A 21,553-nucleotide genomic window follows, 5' to 3' on the forward strand; every position below is an offset into this window, starting at 1 on the left:
TTCACTCAAACCCCCCCCCTCTCTCCCCTTCTCTCCCTCTCCCTCTCCCTCCCTCTCACCCTCCCCTCCTCCTCCCTCTCTCTCCCTCTCCCTCTCCCTCCCTCTCACCCTCCCCCCCCCCCTCTCTCTCTCTCCCTCCCCCCCTCCCTCTCACCCTCCCCTCCTCCTCCCTCTCTCTCTCTCTCCCTCTCTCCCTCCCTCTAACCCTCACCCCCCCTCTCCCCCTCCCCCCTCTCTCTCCCCCCTCCCACCTCTCTCTCCCCCTCTCTCTCCCTCTCTCCCTCTCTCTCTTCCTATCTACCTCTCCCTCTCTCTCCCTTTCCCCCCTCTCTAACTCTCTCCCCCCTCCCTCCGTCTTTCTCTCCATCTCTTTCCCGCTCTCTCTCGCTCTCTCTCTCTCCAGCTCTCTCACCCTCTCTCTCCAGCTCTCTCTCTCCTTCTCTCTCTCTCTCCTCCCCTCTCTCTCCCTCCCTCTCTCTCTCTCCAGCTCTCTCTCCCCCTCTCTCTCTCCCTCTCTCTCCAGCTCTCTCTCTCCTTCTCTCTCTCTCGCTCTCTCTCTCTCCAGCTCTCTCTCACCCTCTCTCTCCAGCTCTCTCTCTCCTTCTCTCTCTCTCTCTCTCCTCCCCTCTCTCTCCCTCCCTCTCTCTCTCTCCAGCTCTCTCTCCCCCTCTCTCTCTCCAGCTCTCTCTCTCTCTCTCTCTCTCTCTCCAACTCTCTCTCCCTCTCTCTCTCTCTCCAGCTCTCTCTCCCCCTCTCTCTCTCCAGCTCTCTCTCTCTCTCCCCCCCCCTCTCTCTCCAGCTCTCTCTCCCCCTCTCTCTCCAGCTCTCTCTCTCCTTCTCTCTCTCTCTCCCCCTCTCTCTCCCCCCTCTTTCTCACCCTCCCTCCCTGTCTCTCTCTCCCCCTCTCTCTCTCTCCCCCTCTCTCTCCCCCCTCTTTCTCACCCTCCCTCCCTGTCTCTCTCTCCCCCTCTCTCTCTCCCCCTCTCTCTCCCTCCCTCTCTCTCTCCATCTCTCCCTCTCTCTGTCTCTCTCTCCCTCTTTCTCTTCCTCTCTCTCTCTCCATCTTTCCCTCTCTCCCTGTCTCTCTCTCTCCCTCTTTCTCTCTCTGCCTCTCTTTCTCTCCGTCTCTCCCTCCCTCTCTCTCGCTCTCCCCTCCCCTCTCCCCCCCCCCCCCTCTCTCCCTCTCCCTCTCCTCATTCTTCCTTGATCTGTCAGCTAGGCTGAATCATCTCTTCACTAATGGCCTGCTGTTCAATCTCTCACACAAATAGACCCTTGCAAGGATTCTGATGTTTTGTAAAATTTTTATATCTCTCTCTCACTCTCATTCTGTCTCATCTGGACATGGGAGAGCATCACAGCTGCCTGGCCCTTAATTAGTTGTGTCAATGTGAGTGTGTGTGTGTGTGTGTGTGTGTGTGAGAGAGAGAGACAAACAAGACAGCATGAATGGCTGTCCAGCACCTCTCGTTTTCCAATAAACACTTCAGGCTCACCTCCAGCCGTGTTTCATGCCATTTAGATGTACAGTATATAAGGGGTAAACTGGGATGTGCTGTATGCATAGGACATCTAAATAATAAAATTAGGGGTTTTGATTTGGAATGAATATTCAAACTAAAAACGATTTTGTTAATGCTACAAAGAGGGGACAAATGAAGCACCCTGAGTCCCTCTGTCACCACTGATATTAGTAGTTGCCATGTAACTCATCACCAGACCCCGTCTACTTGCTTTGCCAATAGTCTATATGCCTTCTGTCACTGTAAATCACCAGCATTCACTGCAAATAAATGGCTTCTGGCTACTTTGTCACATTACATTGCTGTCTTCCTCGTTCTCTCAGACTCTCACTCAGACACTGAATGAACGTAGCGTCTTAAAGGAAAACTCCACCTCGAAACATAAAGTGTGTTTGTATACAAGTATTTGTGATGTGTTTAGTGATTCCGGTGGTAATTCGTCACTTGTTGCCGTATTTTCCATCACGAGGGTGGGGAACATTGTTAGCGCACTTACAGTGGCATTTAGTAGAAGAAGAAAAAATGTAATCAATGTCAAAAATTCATGATAGAGTTGTTGTTGTTTTTTTTGGTCTCACTCACCATTTTCCAGCGATGTTCAATATGTCATATTAATGAGAAAAAAAACCCAGCATAGTGGTGACAGCAAACAAGTGGACTCGAGGTTCCAGAATGCAATGCAGCCCTAAGAGTTACGACAGTGGTCTGGTTCAGCTAGTTAGCCAACTATGATGAGGTGGACGGCGATATTAACATTCAAGCTTTGGAAGCTGATCTGTTTGAACACATTGCACACACAATGAGGAGGTGAGAGCTGGAAAGAGTAAATCGCTAAAGCTCTGCTGCATCGCTGTCTTCAGGTAGACATAAAACGAGGACTAAATTCCACTGTCGCCACTATCAGCAGGTAGTCTAAAGGCATTATGGGGAATGTAGGAAACATGTTTATGTTTTTACGATTTATCTTGGATTCCATTGAAGATCTGTTTTAATGATGAACTTATGAAGTTGTTCAGGGTGGAATTGTTTTTTCTCTTTATTCCACACCGTTCATTTTTAATGTGTATGATTGTTTATTATTTGTCATGGTGATAAGGTTGGTGTGGTTCTCTCTAGAAAAGGCTGATTTGGAGCTGTTTGGCTCAGTACTGTGAGGTCATTGTGTTTCGCAAATGCCTTCATGAATCAAAGCCAGGGAAATAAATGCCTCCAGTCTTTTGTGTCTAAGGCCACACTTGCTGGCATTTATGCCTCGACCGTACACCTCTGAACATGTGCTTGTGAAGTAAATGGATGGTGGTGGGGGTGATGGTCGGCAACAGTGATGATATTGTGAGTGGGTGTGGAGACACAGGACACAGCTGTGAGTCTGGCAGGCATTCAAACAGAAGAAGGATTTTGACACCTTTAGCTTTGGCACCCCCTAGCATGACGGGGTCTGTCAAGGGACTTCACTCTCCATCTCACGCTTTCTAACTGGTTATCTGACTCATCACACACACACACACACACACACGCGCACACACATTTTAGCACTTTGCTCGGATCAAGAAAAAGCCATGGTATTGTGATCCAACTCATTATCCAATCCATACACGACAGGCAATAATCTTTTAAAACAGGCATTTATCATCAGAACTGGAACTGCACTTTTTCAATTGGCTTTTGATTAAGTACCAAAGGTACAGGGTGTGATACTTGCTCAAGATTAGTACCAACAGTGCTGCTTTGGAGTGGCAGTATTGTTCATTATTCTGGCTCAGTCTCTTATCACTCAATGTGCAGCACCACTTGTACAATTAACGACAGAACCACATTTCTGAAGGTTGTCTGGTTTTTGTGATGGACAATCTAATTCATGGAACGAAGAGCAGACACAAGCGTTCGTTTTAGATCCGTCCGTTCGTTCATCTTCACGGCAAATTGGGCTTAATTTGGGGGTCCATCCTCATTATTGGGCAGCGTATAAAATAGCACTTGGTTCAACATATCCAGCGAGCCAATATTGCACAAGCAAAAACGTAATTAACTGCTACTGAGAAGCGACCCGAAGTATAATTCTGCCACCAACATAGGTTTGGTATTACCAGTTGCTGAGCAGTAACTGGTTTTCCTCAGCAGTAGCACTTGGAGTTCAGCCCAAATGGTTCAATTTTTGTTTCATCAGACCAGAGGATCTTTTCCCTCGTGCTTTCAGAGTCTGTCATATGCCTTTTACTCAGGAGTGGCTTCCATCTAGTCAGTGTACCATAAAGGCCTGATTGATGGAGTATTCCTGAGATGTTCTTCCATCTCTCCTGAGGACTTCTGAAGCTCTGTCAGAGTGGCCATTGGGCTCTTGTTCACCTCCATCACAAAGTCCCTTCTAGCCCACTTACTAAGTTTGGCTGAACATGCAGCTGTTGGAAGAGCCTTGGCAGTTTCAAACTTCTTCCCTTTCACAATGACGGAGCCCACTGTGCTCCTGAGAACATCTCAAAGGTTTTTTTTTTTAACATTTTCATTATGGATGTCGAGAGCGAGTTCCATGGACTCCATGCCTTAGTTTTTTGATATCCACTATGAGTTGTGAGACCTTATACACACAGGTGCGTGCCTTTCTAATCCAGTTAATTGAATTTGCCACAGGGGGAGAGTCTACTCATGTTCTAGCAACATATCAAGATAATGAAAGCAAACAAGATGCACCTGAGCTCAATTTGGACTGCCTTAGACAAGGGTCTGGATACATAGCTAATGAGATTTGGGGGGTTTAAAAAATTTTTCATTTTATTTTATTTAAATTTTCAAAAACGTATTTGCTTAGTGATTACGTATAACAATTGAATGAATCTATAAACACAATAAAGTGTGCTAAAAGCGAAGTGGTTGGAACGTTCAGTACGTGTGCCGTATGCTTACTGTAGATCTTCAGTAGTATTACAGTCCCCATTTCAATTTATTTGGAGTTATATTAACTGTTGTACAGGAATGCAATTTCAGACAGATAAAGCTTTGACAGTCTGTCTGTCTCCAAAACTAATTGCACGAATCTGGGGGGGGGCTACTCAAGTAGACACTTCAGTCTCAATTTAAACCTGACTTTATCTATAGCATCTACAGCACTATAAATACAGAGAACCCGCAGAAACGTGTTGTGAATATCAGTGATTTGTTCAGGCCCAACTGGGTTTTAAGGGACTGCATCCACTCTAATGGCTTCCAGAGCAAAATGTGGTTTTGGTTTGCTGTCAAGTAAATTTTTGTTGTTGTTACTCAGTGTGCAGCAAAACAGAACACGTTAGACAAACATTCCTCTCAGCGGAAAAGAGACCTCTGGGTTTGCACGAAATACAGACTATTAGTTTGACACAAAATATCATTGTTTCAGAACATGTTTCATTTATTTCTTTTGTTTTTAAAAAGCTGGCAAAAATCCTATTTATAGGCCATACAAGTGACAATCATTAATAATATCAAGGCGGTTATGTTCCACTTTTGAGCAGACAGGGAGCAGATGGGAAGTATAGGAGTTCAATCTGATTGTGCCATCTGCTGTGTGATTTTGATGAAGCACGTAATGCTGTTCTGGGGTTTCGGAATGTTTCACTGAGACTCAGTCTTCCCTGTGGATGCGACGGAAATCCGCGGCGTGGAGGGATTGAGTGTGTTGGTGCTGTTTTGCAGGGTTGGATTTCCATGAAGATCTGCACCGGATCGGCGCTAAGGAGGGCCTGAAAGGTAGAAAACTGCAGAAGGCTATGGAGAGCTACGCCTGGAACATCACTGTTCTCAAGGTGAGTGTGCTGCTCACGCAATGCTGTGTACAAAGCACGGTGTATGTGTGTGTTTGTGCGGAAATCGTGACGCAAGAAAGAAGCGCTTAACATGTACATATAGCAGGTGTTGAGCGTAAAAATAAGTTGTTAGTGTCCATGACTTGATGCATTAGCCACAGATTAGCCCATGTTATTTTCCAATCACAGCAGATTTGTACTTCACGACACACCACGAGTGTACGAATGAATAAACAGCAATGCTTCAGGGCAGCACAGCCTTCCCCGTTTTCATCGCTAATGCTGCAGTAATTAATCGTTGCTGATTGCCGACTACATCATTACACAACATTATTCGGAGTTTCAGCAGCACACACAGAAATTTGCAGAAGAGCGACTGGTGTTTATACACAAAAGTAGTAATACTTCCCTAAATCTGCTCGGTAATTTGGTCATGCTGCACTTTTTTTTTTTCTCCAGTCACATTAGTGAAGTTAGTGAAGATAGTAGAGTGTCTGTGATGTCAGTGAGGAGGAAATAAGTGAAGTATAGGAATACGGTTATTGTATGTTAGTGAAGTTTATTCGTTAAATTAGGAGTCTGCCAGTGAAGTTAACAAGGTTAGTGAAATGTGCTAGTGAAGTTAGTAAAATGTATTAGTGAAGTCAGTTAAGTAGAGCTGCAACAACTAATCGATAAAATCGATAATAATCGACTATAAAAATCGTTGTCAACGAATCTCATTATGGATTAGTTGGTCTGCGCGCGGTACGTTTACTCATCACGTTACTTCCGTTCTGAAAACACACTTCGGAGAGTAAATACTGAAGTTGTGTCCCAGATGACGTACTAAACACTTACACTATGCACTATATACTCTACCGTCTAGTGCAGCGTTTCCGCGGACCCCTTGTGACCAGTGGTGTAATTGCAGGGGGTCCGTAGGAAAGTTTTAACAAATTTTAAATTATATATATATATTTGTTGTTGTTAAATGGATCAAAACATATTCAAATGAGATGTTTTAAAATGAATCAATGTGGTTATTCACAAATATCACGTTAGCTGAGCTGACGATCGTTCATTGATGGGATTTATTTTAAATTTATTTCCAAATGAAATGATCATTTGCAAAAGTGGTAGACAAGTTCAAGTGTCGCACTGATGGATAAAATAAACAAAGGATAATTCAGCGAGTCAAATTAAATGTCACGCCAACAATAAAATGTAAAAAAAAAATTAAAAATCTTGAAATGTTTTGATTCAATTTCAATGTTAACATTATTCATGTTAAATATTAATAAAATAAAGTAACATATATAGAAATGACTGTTTAATATAAAGTGAACCACGGCTCTAGTGTATGAATTTTAGAAAGGTAATATCGTCTCAAATGGAACGCATTAGTTTTTTACTAACCTGAAAGTTTGCCCCCCCCCCCCCCCCATCTGGTTAATCGATTAATCGAAAAAAATAATCGGCCAACTAATCGATTATGAAAATAATGGTTAGTTGCAGCCCTACACTAAAGTATATTAATGATGTTAGGAAAATGAATGAGTTAAGTTAATGTAGCATATTTGTGTAGTTAGTAGAGTATATTAGTGAAGTTATATGGAGTTGCTTCCCCTTTTGTTGATTTAACCGCCTCCACCTTTCTGAGAAGGCTTTCTACGACAATTTAGGAGTGTGTCTGTGGGAATTTTGTGCCCATTCAGTCAAAAGCACATTTGTGAATTCAGGCATGATGTTGCACTAGAAGGCCCGGCTCACATTCGAAGTTCGGTTTCATGCTTTGTGAGCTTTGTGCACAGTCTGCAGTGAGGAGATCTGTCTTTTAGGTTGTGAGTGTAGATGGAGGTCGTAGGGAGGTCATAGAGGAAGGCGGGGTGTGCATGAGTGTCATTCCACTTTTTCCATATTCAGTTCGTCACAGTTCAGAGCATCAACCAACACCTAATATTAATCCCATGCTATAAATGAGACGATTCTTTTGCACAGTTAGTTACAGCTAAGCAAATCATTAGAGGTGTGTCCTCTATGTTATGTCCTGTGTTCACATCCGAGGTCAGGTTCATGTTCAAAATGACACGTTAAATGACTCACGTAAAATATGTCAGTCTGATCTAATCCCGAGGCTAGTATTGGATCATGACATTGACCTTGTTTATGATAAGGTGACGTATAATATAGGGTGAAGTGCGTGATGAGATGGAGATCACAGAGAGAGAGAGAGAGAGAGAGAGAAAGAGAGATTGAATCAGGGTTAGGATATGTTGAAGCATAAATGGAAGTTATAGAGAGAGGTGAAGGCTTTGAGGCTTTTTAGATGAAGTATAGATGGCGCTTACAGACAGAGGTGGAGTGTGCACTGGAGTGTGTATGGGATTTATAATCTACTGGAACAAGTAGCACAATCACTAGCATCGTGTTGGAGTGTGGAGTGCCTCTGTAGAATGAAAAATGTGCCTCATGAATGCTGAACGAGTCATACCTGTGCTACATGCTGCCACATGTTTTCCTCACAGCAGCTACAGAAGAAGAGAAATGTCAGCACTACTTAAGAAACGTTACTGACTCAGAATGCAAAAAATGCAGGAGGTTTGGATGTGTGTGTGTGTGTGTGTGTGTGTGTGTGTGTCGCATTTGCAGGTCATGTAGAGTTAATGAGACTGATCAGAACACACATCAGCTGACTCACTCACATTTCCTTCTGTTTTATCTCTCTCTCTATCTATCTATCTCTATCCAATATCTTTCATTACATCAAGGATGCGACCAAAACAGTGATATTTTCTCTCTTGGATTTGATCCATGAGGCCTGTGATAAAGTCTGAAGCACGCTGAGTTGAATATGGATGAAATTAGGTGTTCTCCAAAGCTTAGAGGAAAGGTGAAAGTAGAACACAGCTTCTTCTTCGCCTCAGTGAGAGAAAGAGAGATTGAGAGAGCAAGATAGCGAGGGAGGAAAATGTACAGAGATAAGCGTGTGTGTGTGTAAACTGCTTGATCTGTTAGTTCTCAGCTTAAGTCTCAATGCGTCTGATTATATTACGGCTTTATTAAGATACCGATCTGCCTCTCGGATATGCCCCAATACCCATAAATATTCAGGCACACCATAGAAATCCCTTTATAAGCTCCAGCATGTCCTAAACCTATACACTGCACTTCCCAGTACATCTCCATCAACAGCCGATTGCACATATGCAGCGTGAATGGTGTGTTTTCCCATTCGGTGCAGTTCTTAGATGTGGATCAAAACATGCAGGCAGAGAGATTTTATCTCAGCATTCAATCGTTTTGGGTAAGAGTCAATTAGTTTGACACATCTTGACTTTTTGCTATTTTTCCTTGCAAAAGCATTCTAACTCTGTCAGATCGGCTGGGTATCCACTCCTGAGCACCGCCCTCTTCAGGTCACCCCACTGATTTTTTTGATTGGATTTAGGCTTTTGGTGTCCAGATTTAAATCCAATAAAAAAAGATCTGTGGGAGGAGATGCCAAGTCAATTTGAGTGAACTTGTGGTTTGAACTTGTTTTGACGAAGCCATTCCTTTGTTGATCTGGAGGTTTGCTTCGGGTCGTTGGCATGATGCTGAAAGGTGAAATTCCTCTTCATTTTAAGTGTTTTAGGAGAAGCCTGTGGGGTGGCTGTGGTTCAGGTGGTAGCGCGGGTTGTCCACTAATCACAGGGTTGGCGGTTCGATTCCCGGCCCACGTGACTCCTCATACCGAAATGCCCTTGTCGATTGTAGATTCAACCCCACATTCATCCCGAAACTGAAAACAACTGATGAAATGGAGTACAAGTCGAGTTTAAGCAGGTATAGGAATCACATGCGTTTGGTTGTTTACATTTTCAATCACTGTATTTTGGACCAACTAATGAAAGACTTTTGTGAGAGCATTTTGAGACTCACCCCTTTCCATACTTCCCTCAGCTAATGTTTATGCTTTTTGGCTGGTTTAATTATGTATAGTGCAAAACCAAACCAAATAGCAAATGACATCATTATTGATTTTATTCTGATTGTGTAGTCATGCGTGCGTATGTGCGTGCGTGTGCGTGTGTGTGTGTGTGTGTGTGTGTGTTCCACCGCTGCACTATCCGCGGTCTAAACATGTGGGTTTTTCCCAGCTGCATGCATAATTCATGTTTTAAACTCTGATTTATTTCTATCCGAAGATGTGCTTTATTTAGGTCAAAGAACCTGGCCCATTATAGGAGCAGGAGTGTAAATGAAGTGTATGGTGTGGTTGGAGTTTAGATTGAGATCAAAGAAAGAGCGTCTAGTTGAAAGTCATAGAGGGACGTGCGGTGTGTATGAGGCCAAAGTATGGTGGATTACCGGTGTAAGGTATAAGGTTTATAAGCATGTGATATTTTACACAAAAGCTGGTGCTGTTTTCATTGCAATCATGGTTTAAATGTTTATCATTACAAAGACAGTCTGTTTAACAAAGAGCTTTAAAACATGTACAGCTGCGCTGTTGAATTCTTGACTCTGATTGATGGGAAAGTGTTGAATATTTTTATATAACACCAGCTCTGATAGTCGTTCCAGCTGCAAGACAAATCTCCGGTTTATATTAATGCACTCGTTCTAATGCGTTATTGTTTCTATGGAAACGACTAACACAGAGAGTTGTATGGTGGACACGTCACGTAAACAGACTGAAATTTTTTTTTTTTTTAAAAAGATGTAATTGTTGATCTGGTGAACATGAGGAGATGCTTATTTTATATTTATGTAAGGAGCCTCCAGTGTCAGTGATTTGTAGCGGTTAGTAAATTTTCGCCTTGGGAAAAGTCTGACGTTCAACGATCCGTTCTAAAGGATTCGTTCTAAACTCCTCCTTTCAGAGAGCATACTCTGCTCTGATTGATCAGACGTCCCAGTCTGTTGTGATTGGTCTACCGCTGTCATCGTGTGTGGAAGAAGGAAACGCCCACTACCATAATGAGTTTCAGCTCCGTCTGAAAAAAATGAAGACCAGAGGCGGGGCTTTTTGTTACAAACCTACGTCGGTTAGTACAGGAAGTAAAGTCTGGAATTACTGACGAATCGTTTTGTTCAGAATCGGTTCCTTCGTTTGGGAGTCGATAACTCTGTTTGTCGTGCGCTTAGATTTTTGAAACTTTGCAGACTTTTTACATTCACAAACAGCTCCATAACACACTACATGAAAGGTAATATTTGGAAAACCATAACAGGTGCACTTTAATTAATTTTAAAAAATGTCAATAGCAAATTGCTGTTGTATACAAATAATAAAACCATCAGGATGTGCTCCAAGATATGTGAAAAAAAAAGTCATCAATGAAAGTCCCAGAAGCCAAACACATCCCTTAAATGTTCACATTACGTGAGATTGGGACCGTGACAACTATACTTTTACATTTACCAGGTGCTTTTTATCCAAAGTGTTGGGATTTGGACCCACAAGCTTCTGATCAGTAGCCGAGAGCCTATAACCACTGAGTCACCAGTACTTTTATGAGATAACATGCATTTGTGTTCATTTGTATGCACAAGCTCAGTAGATGGTCGCCCACAGCAGCACAAATGGTCGCTAAAGCAGCTATAATTAGTGATCCTCTTAGTAAATATGGCCGTTAAGCTCTGAAGAGAACTAAGAGGCACTGTAGCTCATACACTCTTATCTGTGTGTGTATGTTACTCCTTCACTGTGTGGCTTTCTGCTTCACACTCTCTCACGCAGAAGCCATGCCGAGGAGGAAGCCGCCGTTCTACTTTTACTTTTGCATTTAGACTTTAGCACATAAGAGAACAGGCCAAATAGCTTATACACACTCATATCAGTGTATGCATCTCCCTCACTCTTTCTTTCCTTGGTTCACACTTGAGTGAAGAGACTTTCACTGTTCCTCCATACTTTGGAGAGAACCTGTTGTCATTTTTATGCTTTTAATTTTCAGACTTTACCACAGAGATAATGAACAATTAATGACTGAATATGTTTTGAGTGTTATTTAGTGGTTACCACATTCGCCTCACACTGCCAGGGTTGGAGGTTGGGGATTCCCCTGCGATGGATTAGCACCTTGTCCAGGGTGTACCCTGCCTTTTGCACCATGCTCCCTGGGATAGGCTCCAGGTTCCCCTGAAGGATAAGCGGTATATAGAAGATGAATGGATGGATGGTTGGATGGATGGATGGATCAGACACATCAAGAGTAATTAAGAGGGAAGTGTTTGAGTGAGAGAAATCAAAGCAAGGAAAGGGAGTGGTGCAGTGTATGTGTGTGTTTGTATTTTTGTGTGTTAGGGGTGTAATGTAATGCCACTATCTGTATCTGTATCTCTTTATTGCACTAAGATCCGTGTCTTTATCGGTATTCATATCTTTATATGCAACATGGGTGTGACCTAAACTGCAAGGGATTTTTTTGATGAAACCTACCACTGTACCCCTGGAAACACTAGCAAAAACAAAACACCCAGAGGTAGAAACGGCAACACTGTCAGCATGGTAGAGGTCAACAACGATTCATTTCATTCATTTGAATCAGTTCGGCACCCATAACCAATTGTGCAAAATTCCACACCGATAGTTTTTCCCGGTTGCGTCCATTGTGGGAGCAGCTGAGAAATGTCTGCTGTCATTATACAGTACGAGAGCGGCCTCTAGAGGTGAAATAAATAATATCACTGACAAATTTTGTTGTGGTATTTGAAGTATTTTTGATTCATTTTGGATGTCTCCATATTTATTTTTTATTTAGAGCGTTACTTTTTGGTTCAGTTTGGATGCATGTCTTTCATTTACTTTAATAATTGTTAATAATTAATATATATTAATATATTGATTTTTTGAATGTAAAAAAAGTTCATGGTACATTCAGTACTGTTTATTTTTGTAATAAGGTTCAGCAGTATTTCACTCTGTTTTAAACTTTGTCGGTTGATTAATCGGCTTTCGGCAGGTAGGTACCGTCCAACTTAGTTAGCGCTTTCGGTAAAATCCACTATCGGTCGACCTCTACAGCATTCTTTACAGTGTGTATTATGGCTCTGACGGTTCCTCGACCTCAGCTACATCACTCCAGTTCATAATTGGTTGGTCGCAAGTAGAAATGTGTGTGGGAAAATCTCCTCTTTTTTTTTTTTTTTTTTTTTTTTCCAATTTAAACCATCGCAGCCCTGACCAGGCAGTTACTAAGGATGAATGAAAGAACCCTGTAAATGCATGTTAATGAACGTGGGTATTTCTTTATCTCGCAAGCTTTATATCTGTCTGCTCGCTCTCACACCACCTGAAAGTAAAAACCTACCGCTCTTGTGAGATTTTGTTGCATCCCAATGCACACATCTAGTCTCAGTCAGTTGACCTGTGAACCTTTAAGGTAAGCTTTCAGGGGGGGAAAATGTATCTGTATATGCGTCTGTATATGCATACTGAATGATATGTTCTTCATTCATATACCTATATTCATAAGCTGGTTTTTAGTCCACAGAAGCACTTTGCATACCAACACGATTACTCTGTTTGTTCCAGTCATGATAACATCATCTGTGTTTATGGCTGTTTGGGGGGGAGTTGTTGAAGACATTGACTCAATGATGGAAGTCCAGCCTGTCTTTTCTCTTCGTCTGCTATGTGCGTCACACCTGCATGCATTATTCATCTGTTTTAAAATATATGATTTATTTATAGCAGAAGACTTGCCTTATTTAGGTCAGAGCCTGGCTCGTGCCCATAAAAACTCCACGCAGCAGCAGCAGGAATATAGACTCGCGTTGTGCCGAGTGTATATTAGAGTTATTATAAAGGTAAAGAAGCGTGCCCTCTCTTCTTTGTCCCTGTAATCTTTTCTTTTCGTTTCTTCTCTGCTTTTCTTTCTTCCCCCCCCCCCCCTCTTGTCTATTATGCCCCACCCCCATTATCTCTACTCCCTCCAGTGTCCTCTCGTCTTATCTCCTTCCTTTTTCTGTGCGCTTTTATTCCTCCATTCTCTCCTCCCTTCTTCTCTTCTCTTCACACTTTCTGTCGTCTCCACTTTTCTCCTCTCACATTTTCTCCACACAGTTCGCTTCTTTTCTCCTCCCTTCTTTCACTCATCTACTGATTTCTCTTCACCGCTTTACCTCTTCTCTCTCCTGAATACTGTTTATTGGAATATCCTCTCTTCTCTTCTCACTGTTTAACCCATCTGAACTTACATACGTGTCCTAGTCCCACATTTAAGACGCTTTCTAGAGACACGGTGCAAAGAGGCCACGTGTCCTCCATGAGGACGATGTGTGTGTGTGTGTGTGAGCGCGCATGCACGTGTGCACGCTTGGCCACCTCCGTTAATTAATCCAAACCTGAATGCCACATTCAAGGACAGGTTTACTGAGTCACTCACACACACACTCACACACACACACACATGCACAAAGACACAAAATCACAGTCAGTACCTCGCATGTTCATAAATCCACCAAGTCCATTTTATGGCACACACACACACACACACACACTCAGCATGTTTCCCCCTGACTGTTTTGTCCTAGTACACGTCCTGGCATCTCTTCATCTCCTCAGTGTTCCCCAAAAGGACTGCAGCTAGGAATCAACCTGAAGCACGATTACAACACTAAGCATAGTGTTGCGGTCTCAACACACCATTTTCTTGTATTGCAGTGACCCCTGCATGCAAAAGGCAGATACTGCATCTTGTGAATAATACAATATGAAAATAACGGATCAACATGGTCCGATAACTGGGATCGGCAAGTGGATGTAGAATGTGTGAGAATGTGTATAATCAAAACTGTCCTAGCATCAAGACCAACTGTAATGTGCCTACTACATGGAGGTGACAGAAGTGTGTGTGTGTGTGTGTGGGGGGGGGGGGGGGTCCATAGAGGTGACATCATTCCAGTAGGACCACAAAGCAACAGCATACATGAATAGCCTAAAATGTTATTGTTAACTATTAGACTTGAACAGTGCTATTAGGTTTCACACCATTTAATCACTGACTATGTTTACATTCACATCGATATTCTGATATTAATCAGAATTTGGCAATATTCTAATTGCATCATGTAAACACCGCAATCTGATATTCCCGATTCAGATTAAGGCAATATTCTGATTCCCCAAATTCTGATAACCCCCCCCCCCCCGGAATTTTTAGATTTTTAGATTTTTAAATCAAGAAAGATTTTTAATGTTTTAATCTGAAATGTGTTGTATGTAAACACCTTATTCAGAAAATCCACTGAAAGGAGATTATATGCTCAGTCCGCAAGGAATTGTGGGTACTAACAGATGCTTAACTGTAGGCTAGGTATTCAGGAGTGGCAGCTCATAATGGCATACTTACAAGAACTATCTATCCATCCATCTTCTTTACCGCTTAATCCTTTTTAGGGTCCTAACCTGGAGCCTATCACAGTCCTAACCTGGAGCCTATCCCAGGGAGCATCGGGTACAAGGCGGGGTACACTCTGGACAGGGTGCCAGTCCATCACGGGGCACAATCACCCACTCATACACACTATGAACACTTTGGACATGCCAATCAGCCTACCATGCAAGTCTTTGGACTGGGGGAGGAAACCCCCGCAACATGGGGAGAACATGCAAACTCCGCGCACACATACGGTGGGAATCGAACCCCCGACCCTGGAGGTGTGAGACGAACGTGCTAGCCACTAAGCCAGCCCTACAACAACCATGTATACAGGAATATTCCGACGCCTGTACGCATATAAACATCGCATTCGGAACATGGCCGCAACCCGAATATAGACCTTAATGATGCGCATGTGAAAAACTACGATGGTATAAAAAATAGCTCATTTAAGTTTTTATCAAAAAAGTCTTTGAAACAATCTGAACTGAGACACAAGGAACCTTCATTTTGCGGTGGAGACGTTAATATAATTCTCAACTCGAAAATGGACACCTAGAGAAACCGGTAACTTCTACAGCAAATAAATTTAAAGCTCTGTTAGGAAATGTAGGATTGATAGACCTTTGGAGGGATTTTTTTTTTTTCCCTAAAGGACGAGATTATACTCATTACTCGCATGCACACTCAAAATACTCGAGAATATACTATTTATTTATGTTTAGAAACGATAGACGCAAGATAAATAAAAGTAGCACAGGAACAAAGGACCTATCTGATCATGCACCGGTGAGTCGAAATAAAATCCATATAAATACATTATGGAGACTAAATTCTAGTATTTCAAAACAATGAGCAGTTCATAGAACGGATGGAAATTGAAATGAATTGAACACTACTTGGAGGAGAATGACGATGGAGAAGTATCCCCGGCAGTACTGTGGGATGCTTACAAAGCTGTCTTGAGAGGGAAAATAATTGTAGAAATGGCATTAGCTAAGAAACCGAGACAGGAGAAGCTCATTAAATTACAAGTAAAACTAAAAGAGCTGGAAACGGAACATAAAAGCACACAAGCCCACAGAGCAGGCCTAATACAAGAGATTGGAAAAGCAAAAGAAGAAATCGCTGAGGTACATAATGTGGAAATAGAATAGAACCTCGCATTTTCTGAAACAGCACAACTACGAAGCTCAGATCACTAAATTAAAACTAAATAGATCACCAGGTACAGATGGATTTATAAGAAATTCAAGGAACAGCTTGTCCCTATTGTCTCCCCATTTCACGGAAGGGAAATTTCTATTTCATAGAATCTCAATGGATCTCCTATTCCTAAGGAAAGAAAAGACAAACTAGAATGTGCTTCGTGTAGGCCTATCTCAGTCTTGAATGTTAATTATAAGCTATGTACAGGAATATTGACTAGGAGAGTAGAACATTTACCTAGAGAGTTGATTCATAACGACCAAACAGGGTTCATCCAACAAAGACAAACACAGGACAGTGTTAGACGCACACTACACATAATGACACACATTCACGAGAGTAACATGCCAGCAAACATAGCGAGTCTAGATGACGATACCTATATAGAGTATTAGAAAAATTTGGTTTTCATGAAAACATTATTAAAGCCTTACAGTTAATATATTCGAGACCACGAGCGGGAGTCTGTCTAATTTCTGCAATCTAGAAAGAGGCACGAGACCGACGGGGGTGCCCTCACCCCCCTCCTTTTTGCTCTCTATATTGAACCCCTTAGTCAACGGATACGGCAAAGTCATTACGTTAGCGGGGAAAAAGATGGGGGAAGATGAATATAGAATATCGTTATTCGCAGACGATGTCATGATATATTTGAGAGACCCAGCAATAACATTTACATATCTTATGGAAACACTTGAAACAGTTGGTACTTTATCAGGATACAGACGAAATGTGGAAAAAGAAAACAACACAGGTCATTTGCTACAGTTTCATTCCATCAGAAGAAATATGGGCAAAATTTATACAGGACTAATTATAATGTTATAAGGTTAGCACGTTCGCCTCACACCTCCAGGGTCGGGGGTTCGATTCCCACCGTGGCCCTGTGTGTGCGGAGTTTGCATGTTCTCCCTGTGCTGCGGGGGTTTCCTCCGGGTACTCCGGTTTCCTCCCCCAGTCCAAAGACACGCATGGTAGACTGATTGGCATGTCCAAAGTGTCCATAGTGTATGAATGAGTGTGTATGTGATCGTGCCCTGCGATGGACTGGGTGTACCACTGGTGTACCCTGGATGTACCCCTTGTGCCCCATGCTCCCTGGGATAGGCTCCAGGTTTCCCGTGACCCTGAAAAGAAGTAAGTGGTAGAAGATGGATGGATACGTACCAAAAGATACTAACACCTTGTTAGGTGCAAATTATGCGTCGAGCAGATATCCACAGGTGGAGTGTTATCCCCTATTTGAATTTAGGGGAGAGAGTGGATTTTATTAGAATAAATATGCTGAAAATATCTTTTTCAGACACTTCCAGTAAAGATCCCAGAAGAACAATTGGGACAAGTGGATTATGAGGTTTATTTGGGAAGTGGCTTGGCCCTTCCCTCCCTAAAAGACTGTTATATAGCTGCCCAATTAAGACCCATAGTTTGCTGGTGTAACCCAAGCTACAATGCTAGATGGAAACAAATTGAACTTTCTCTTTTCTCTGAGGTACCAATTCCAGCAATACTTGCAGATGAGGACCTATTGAGAACCCATAATAAAGAATATCCGTGGAGCACTACTATATTAGGAGTATGGGCCACAGTAATTAAAAAATGTGACTTGAAAGACACTCTGAAAATAGGGAGGTGGTGTGCATACGATACACAGTTTACCCCTAATACTTTAGACGAAGTTTTTAAGAAATGGATTAAGATAGGCCTTACATTGTATTATTCCATCACGAATAACAATATTCTTTCAAGAATTTAAGAATGGGTTCGAGCTTGGTAATCATGACTTGTATAGATACTTTCACCACTTCAACTCAACAGTGAACAAGAAGGGGAATGATTTTGTGAAGATACTCTTGACTGCATAACATGGTCTTCTAAACTACAGACCAGAATCCAGTTCTTATGTCAGAATGAAATGGGAGAAGGAAGGAAACATGACTATAACGGAAGAGGCTTGGTTAAAAACATGTAGATCCCAGTGGAAAACCACAGGCTGCCACGAATGGAAAAATGTCATTCGGTTTTCCATTTCACCGGCTCAAGAGTGAAATAGTGAAATAGGATCAGGGTGTTGGAGACAAGGTGTTGTAATTCACAAGTAGCAATTCACCACCATATATATTCTGGGCGTGCCAGGTCATTCACATATTTTGGAAAGATGGTAAAAAATTTTTTAACCTTAACGGTTCTACAACGATAGCTTTACACTGTTTCTTATTCATCCATTTACACACACACTCACACACACACAAACACTGGTAACAAACCAACGGTAGCAGAGCTGCCATGCAAGGCGCTAACTTGCCATCGGGAGAAACTTGGGATTCAGTGTCTTGCCCAAGGACACTTCGGCATGTGGAGTCATGTGGGCCGACCCTACGATTAGTGGACAACCTGCTCTACCACCTGAGCCACAGTCGTACACAGGACATTAGAGGCTATATCAAAGATCAAAATTCCATTCCAGTTTTATGTCTTATATTTGGGAAATCTGGATTTGCATGAAACCTATTATACATACCTATGGAGAATATTTCTGGTTGCAGCTAAAAAAGGCTCTTACTCGTAAATGGCTTCAAGCTGCTTCACCCACTATAGAAGACTGGAAAGTGATTATAATTGAATTATATCAAATGGAAGTCCTTACCTTTTCTTTCAAATTAAAAAACAAGCAAAAAGGGGCTCTGTTGTGGAAAAAGACGGAAGGAATCTGTGGAAAATTGAGAAATAATAATTATATAATAGATGTTATTATGGATTATTGTTGTAAATTAAACACTGTAATTATTATGCAAAGTTGCCACTAGACTGTACTGTAGCCTGTTTATTTTTCTGTTTGATTGGGGGTTTTTTTTTCGTTATACATATATGTACATTTATACATATATTCTTTTGTTTGCTCTTACCTTTATATATTTATTTATTTTTAATTCGTTGTGAATAATCCAAGTTCTGCAAATATTGCGAATTGTATTGCGAAATTTGTAGAAAGTCAGCTGGATTGAGGATATCCGATTATTATTATTATTATTATTATTATTATTATTATTAATTCTGTAATGTATTTTTGACTCTTACACAGAAAAATATAACAAATGACTAAATAAATAAATAAATGCAGAAAATACTCTGACCCATCATACTCACCGAAGTGACACCTGTAAATGTTCAAATGATGAAAATTGGCTCTCTCTCTATGTCTCAGGGCCAGGCAGACTTGCTGAAGCACGCCAAATCCGAGGCGATGGACACGCTGAGGCAGATCCACTACGCTGCTCACTCTTGCGGCCTGGCCAAGAATGGAGCCTCTACATCGCCGGCCTCGCCTTTGCTGCCTCCTTACCCACGGCTCCTCGGAGCCTTACACACCATCCCTGAGACAGACTACCACAGCACAGACACAAATACCCTACACTGATATATAGATATATATACAGTACACACCGAGCGAGAGACAGAGAGAACGAGAAAGAGGGAGGGAGCGAGACAGGACAGGTGACCTTGGAAAGGTGGGAACAAAGCAATGACTTCAAGGACACAGAGATAGAGGGAGTAAAAAGCGATAGAAGCGTTAGAAGAAGGCAGGTCTGTACAGATTGGTCCACAGTTCTGTCCCTTCAGCTAGTTGCTAGACGAGTGGAAAGCCAAGGACTCCACTAGCTCTGAGGAATCTGTAATGAGAAGATGGAAGTGTCTGCTTTATGTTACTGTATGGATTCTGGTTAAATCTCTAACCTGAGCCTCTTACAATGCTTAAACCTAATCAGAAATGAAACCTGGTCTTTAATTACAGTTGTATACTAGCTGGAAAGGCCAGGAATGTCCCGTAAAATCTTATAATAGTAATAACGCTCAAGTAATAAATATAATAAAGAATTGCATAAATCAAGGGCAGGCTGTAATAAAGGCACACAGATGTACCATTTCAAACACACACACACGTTCATATTTTATTTTTACTTTATGTTTATATTTCTGTCATTTGGACTTTTATCCAGGGTTGTTTTTTTTTTGTTGTTTTTGTTTTTTTTTTCCAGTGTGTGAAAATGTGTTATCTGTCTGTCCTAATACTCACCATTGTGTTCGAACTGGAACTTGGACTTCTCCTGTTGAGACAGACTGAACTCAAACGGAAAAAAAAAAAAAAAAATCAAATCAGCACAGAGACTCAGACAAGCAAATCATCTAAATTGTGAATGAATTCAGTGAATCGTTTTAGAATGAATGAAAGGAGTTTCCCTTTTTTGCAGTCTAGCTCTGAGCAATACATGCTGTTTGTGAACAAAGTGACTATTGTAATAACTACTGTAACTATTGTGGGTAGGTATATTAATATTGCAGTTATTTTATAATTACAGGATGCCTGCTGTACCCATAGTCAAGATGTCACTGGAATGGAAATAGGTCAAAGGTTAACGGCCAAACAGGGTGAGTGGAAGGGGGATTTTTCGAGAAAGAGTAACAGCTGCGGAATAACACCTCATTTGATTATTTTATTTGATTTTTTTTTCCATTTATTAAGCCCATAATATATTATAAAAGTGAAATGGCACTAGAACTAAATGTTTCTTGTCTTTCATTTGCACCTGGAAATTCAGCTGTTACACGTTCAAGAATTTCAGATTCGATTATAAATTTGTGTAAGTATTTATTTTTATTTAATTGTATTTATTTTATTTTTTTACATTTAAATCCTACACTTATTGATGTAGAACTACTGTTTATCTGTATTTGAGCACATTTTAATCGTAACCCAGGTAAATACTTGTTATGTTTAGAACAAATCAGCGACAGGGTGGTGTGATATGACTTGACATTACTGTACATGGAGTTACTGTTACCACTCTGAAGCTGATTATTTTCCTATAACAGCATGCCCTGAAGCGTTTTTTCCCCACACAACAATTTGCCAACTTTTACAATTTTTCATTCATTAAACAATGACACGTTACGCTTTCATCTGTTCATCCTTCAATGATGTGGAACATCTGCTTATTCCCCTTGTCACTTACGTTATAGCATCGATAAACAGGCATGCTAATAAGACAAAACAAACACAGAGAAACCACAAAATCCTTTTATTTTAAGTGCTGACACTGGAGACTCCTTCCATAAATGCTAAATAAACGTCTCCTCACAGAAACCATGTCAACCATTACACGCATTTTTAAATCTGGTCATGTGGTGCGTCCGCCACACCAGTGAATTAGTTGTTGCTATAGAAATGATAACGTATTAGAACGAGTGCATTATTATAAACCTGTGATTTGTGTTGCAGCTGGAACGACTGTCACAGCTGCTGTTGTAGAAAATTAACCGACACTTTCTGACCAATCATGGTTAGGGTTAAAAGCTGTACACGGTGCAGCTTTTCTGTTATAATAATGTGCTAAACGTGTCATATTTTGATCAAGGATAGAGAGCAAACAGTGTGAGTGCACGTCTCTTCTGTCTCTTTCGCCACCGTATGCTACTCTTAACACTTTGAACCACCTCCGAAGCACTCTTAAGAGTGCACTCGCCTATTGAAGAGTGTTTTTAAGGCTAAAGAATTTTTCTACATTGCTCTTATTCTACGAAGTGTAGGAGTAAATTTCCTGATGTTTAAAAAAAAAAAAAAAAAGCCAGTTAAGAACAAAATATTACTCTGCGGATATTTAGAAATACCGACCTCGGTGTCCAAAATGTATGT

General features: G+C 41.4%; 1 protein-coding gene across 4 annotated transcripts in view; it reads left to right on the top strand.

Moving 5' to 3' along the window:
- The window catches only part of plcl5 (phospholipase C like 5), a 98,077-nt gene that overhangs the window by 75,687 nt on the left and 837 nt on the right, over nucleotides 1–21,553 (top strand). Inside the window, exons 5-7 of one of the 4 annotated variants that reach the window (XR_008393468.1) lie at nucleotides 5,190–5,299; nucleotides 19,067–20,289; nucleotides 20,460–20,501. Coding sequence is in view for 2 of the 4 variants with exons in the window: in XM_017452892.3 (XP_017308381.1) it covers nucleotides 5,190–5,299; nucleotides 19,067–19,279 (323 nt within the window). In the remaining 2 variants the exon portion in view is untranslated. Of the gene's footprint in view, nucleotides 1–5,189; nucleotides 5,300–19,066; nucleotides 21,463–21,553 lie in introns of those variants that run through there. The other 3 variants (XR_008393467.1, XM_017452892.3, XM_053675896.1) reach the window with 3 other exon arrangements.

This window comes from Ictalurus punctatus, chromosome 2, assembly GCF_001660625.3.
Source record: "Ictalurus punctatus breed USDA103 chromosome 2, Coco_2.0, whole genome shotgun sequence".
NCBI classification, from domain to species: Eukaryota; Metazoa; Chordata; class Actinopteri; order Siluriformes; family Ictaluridae; genus Ictalurus; species Ictalurus punctatus.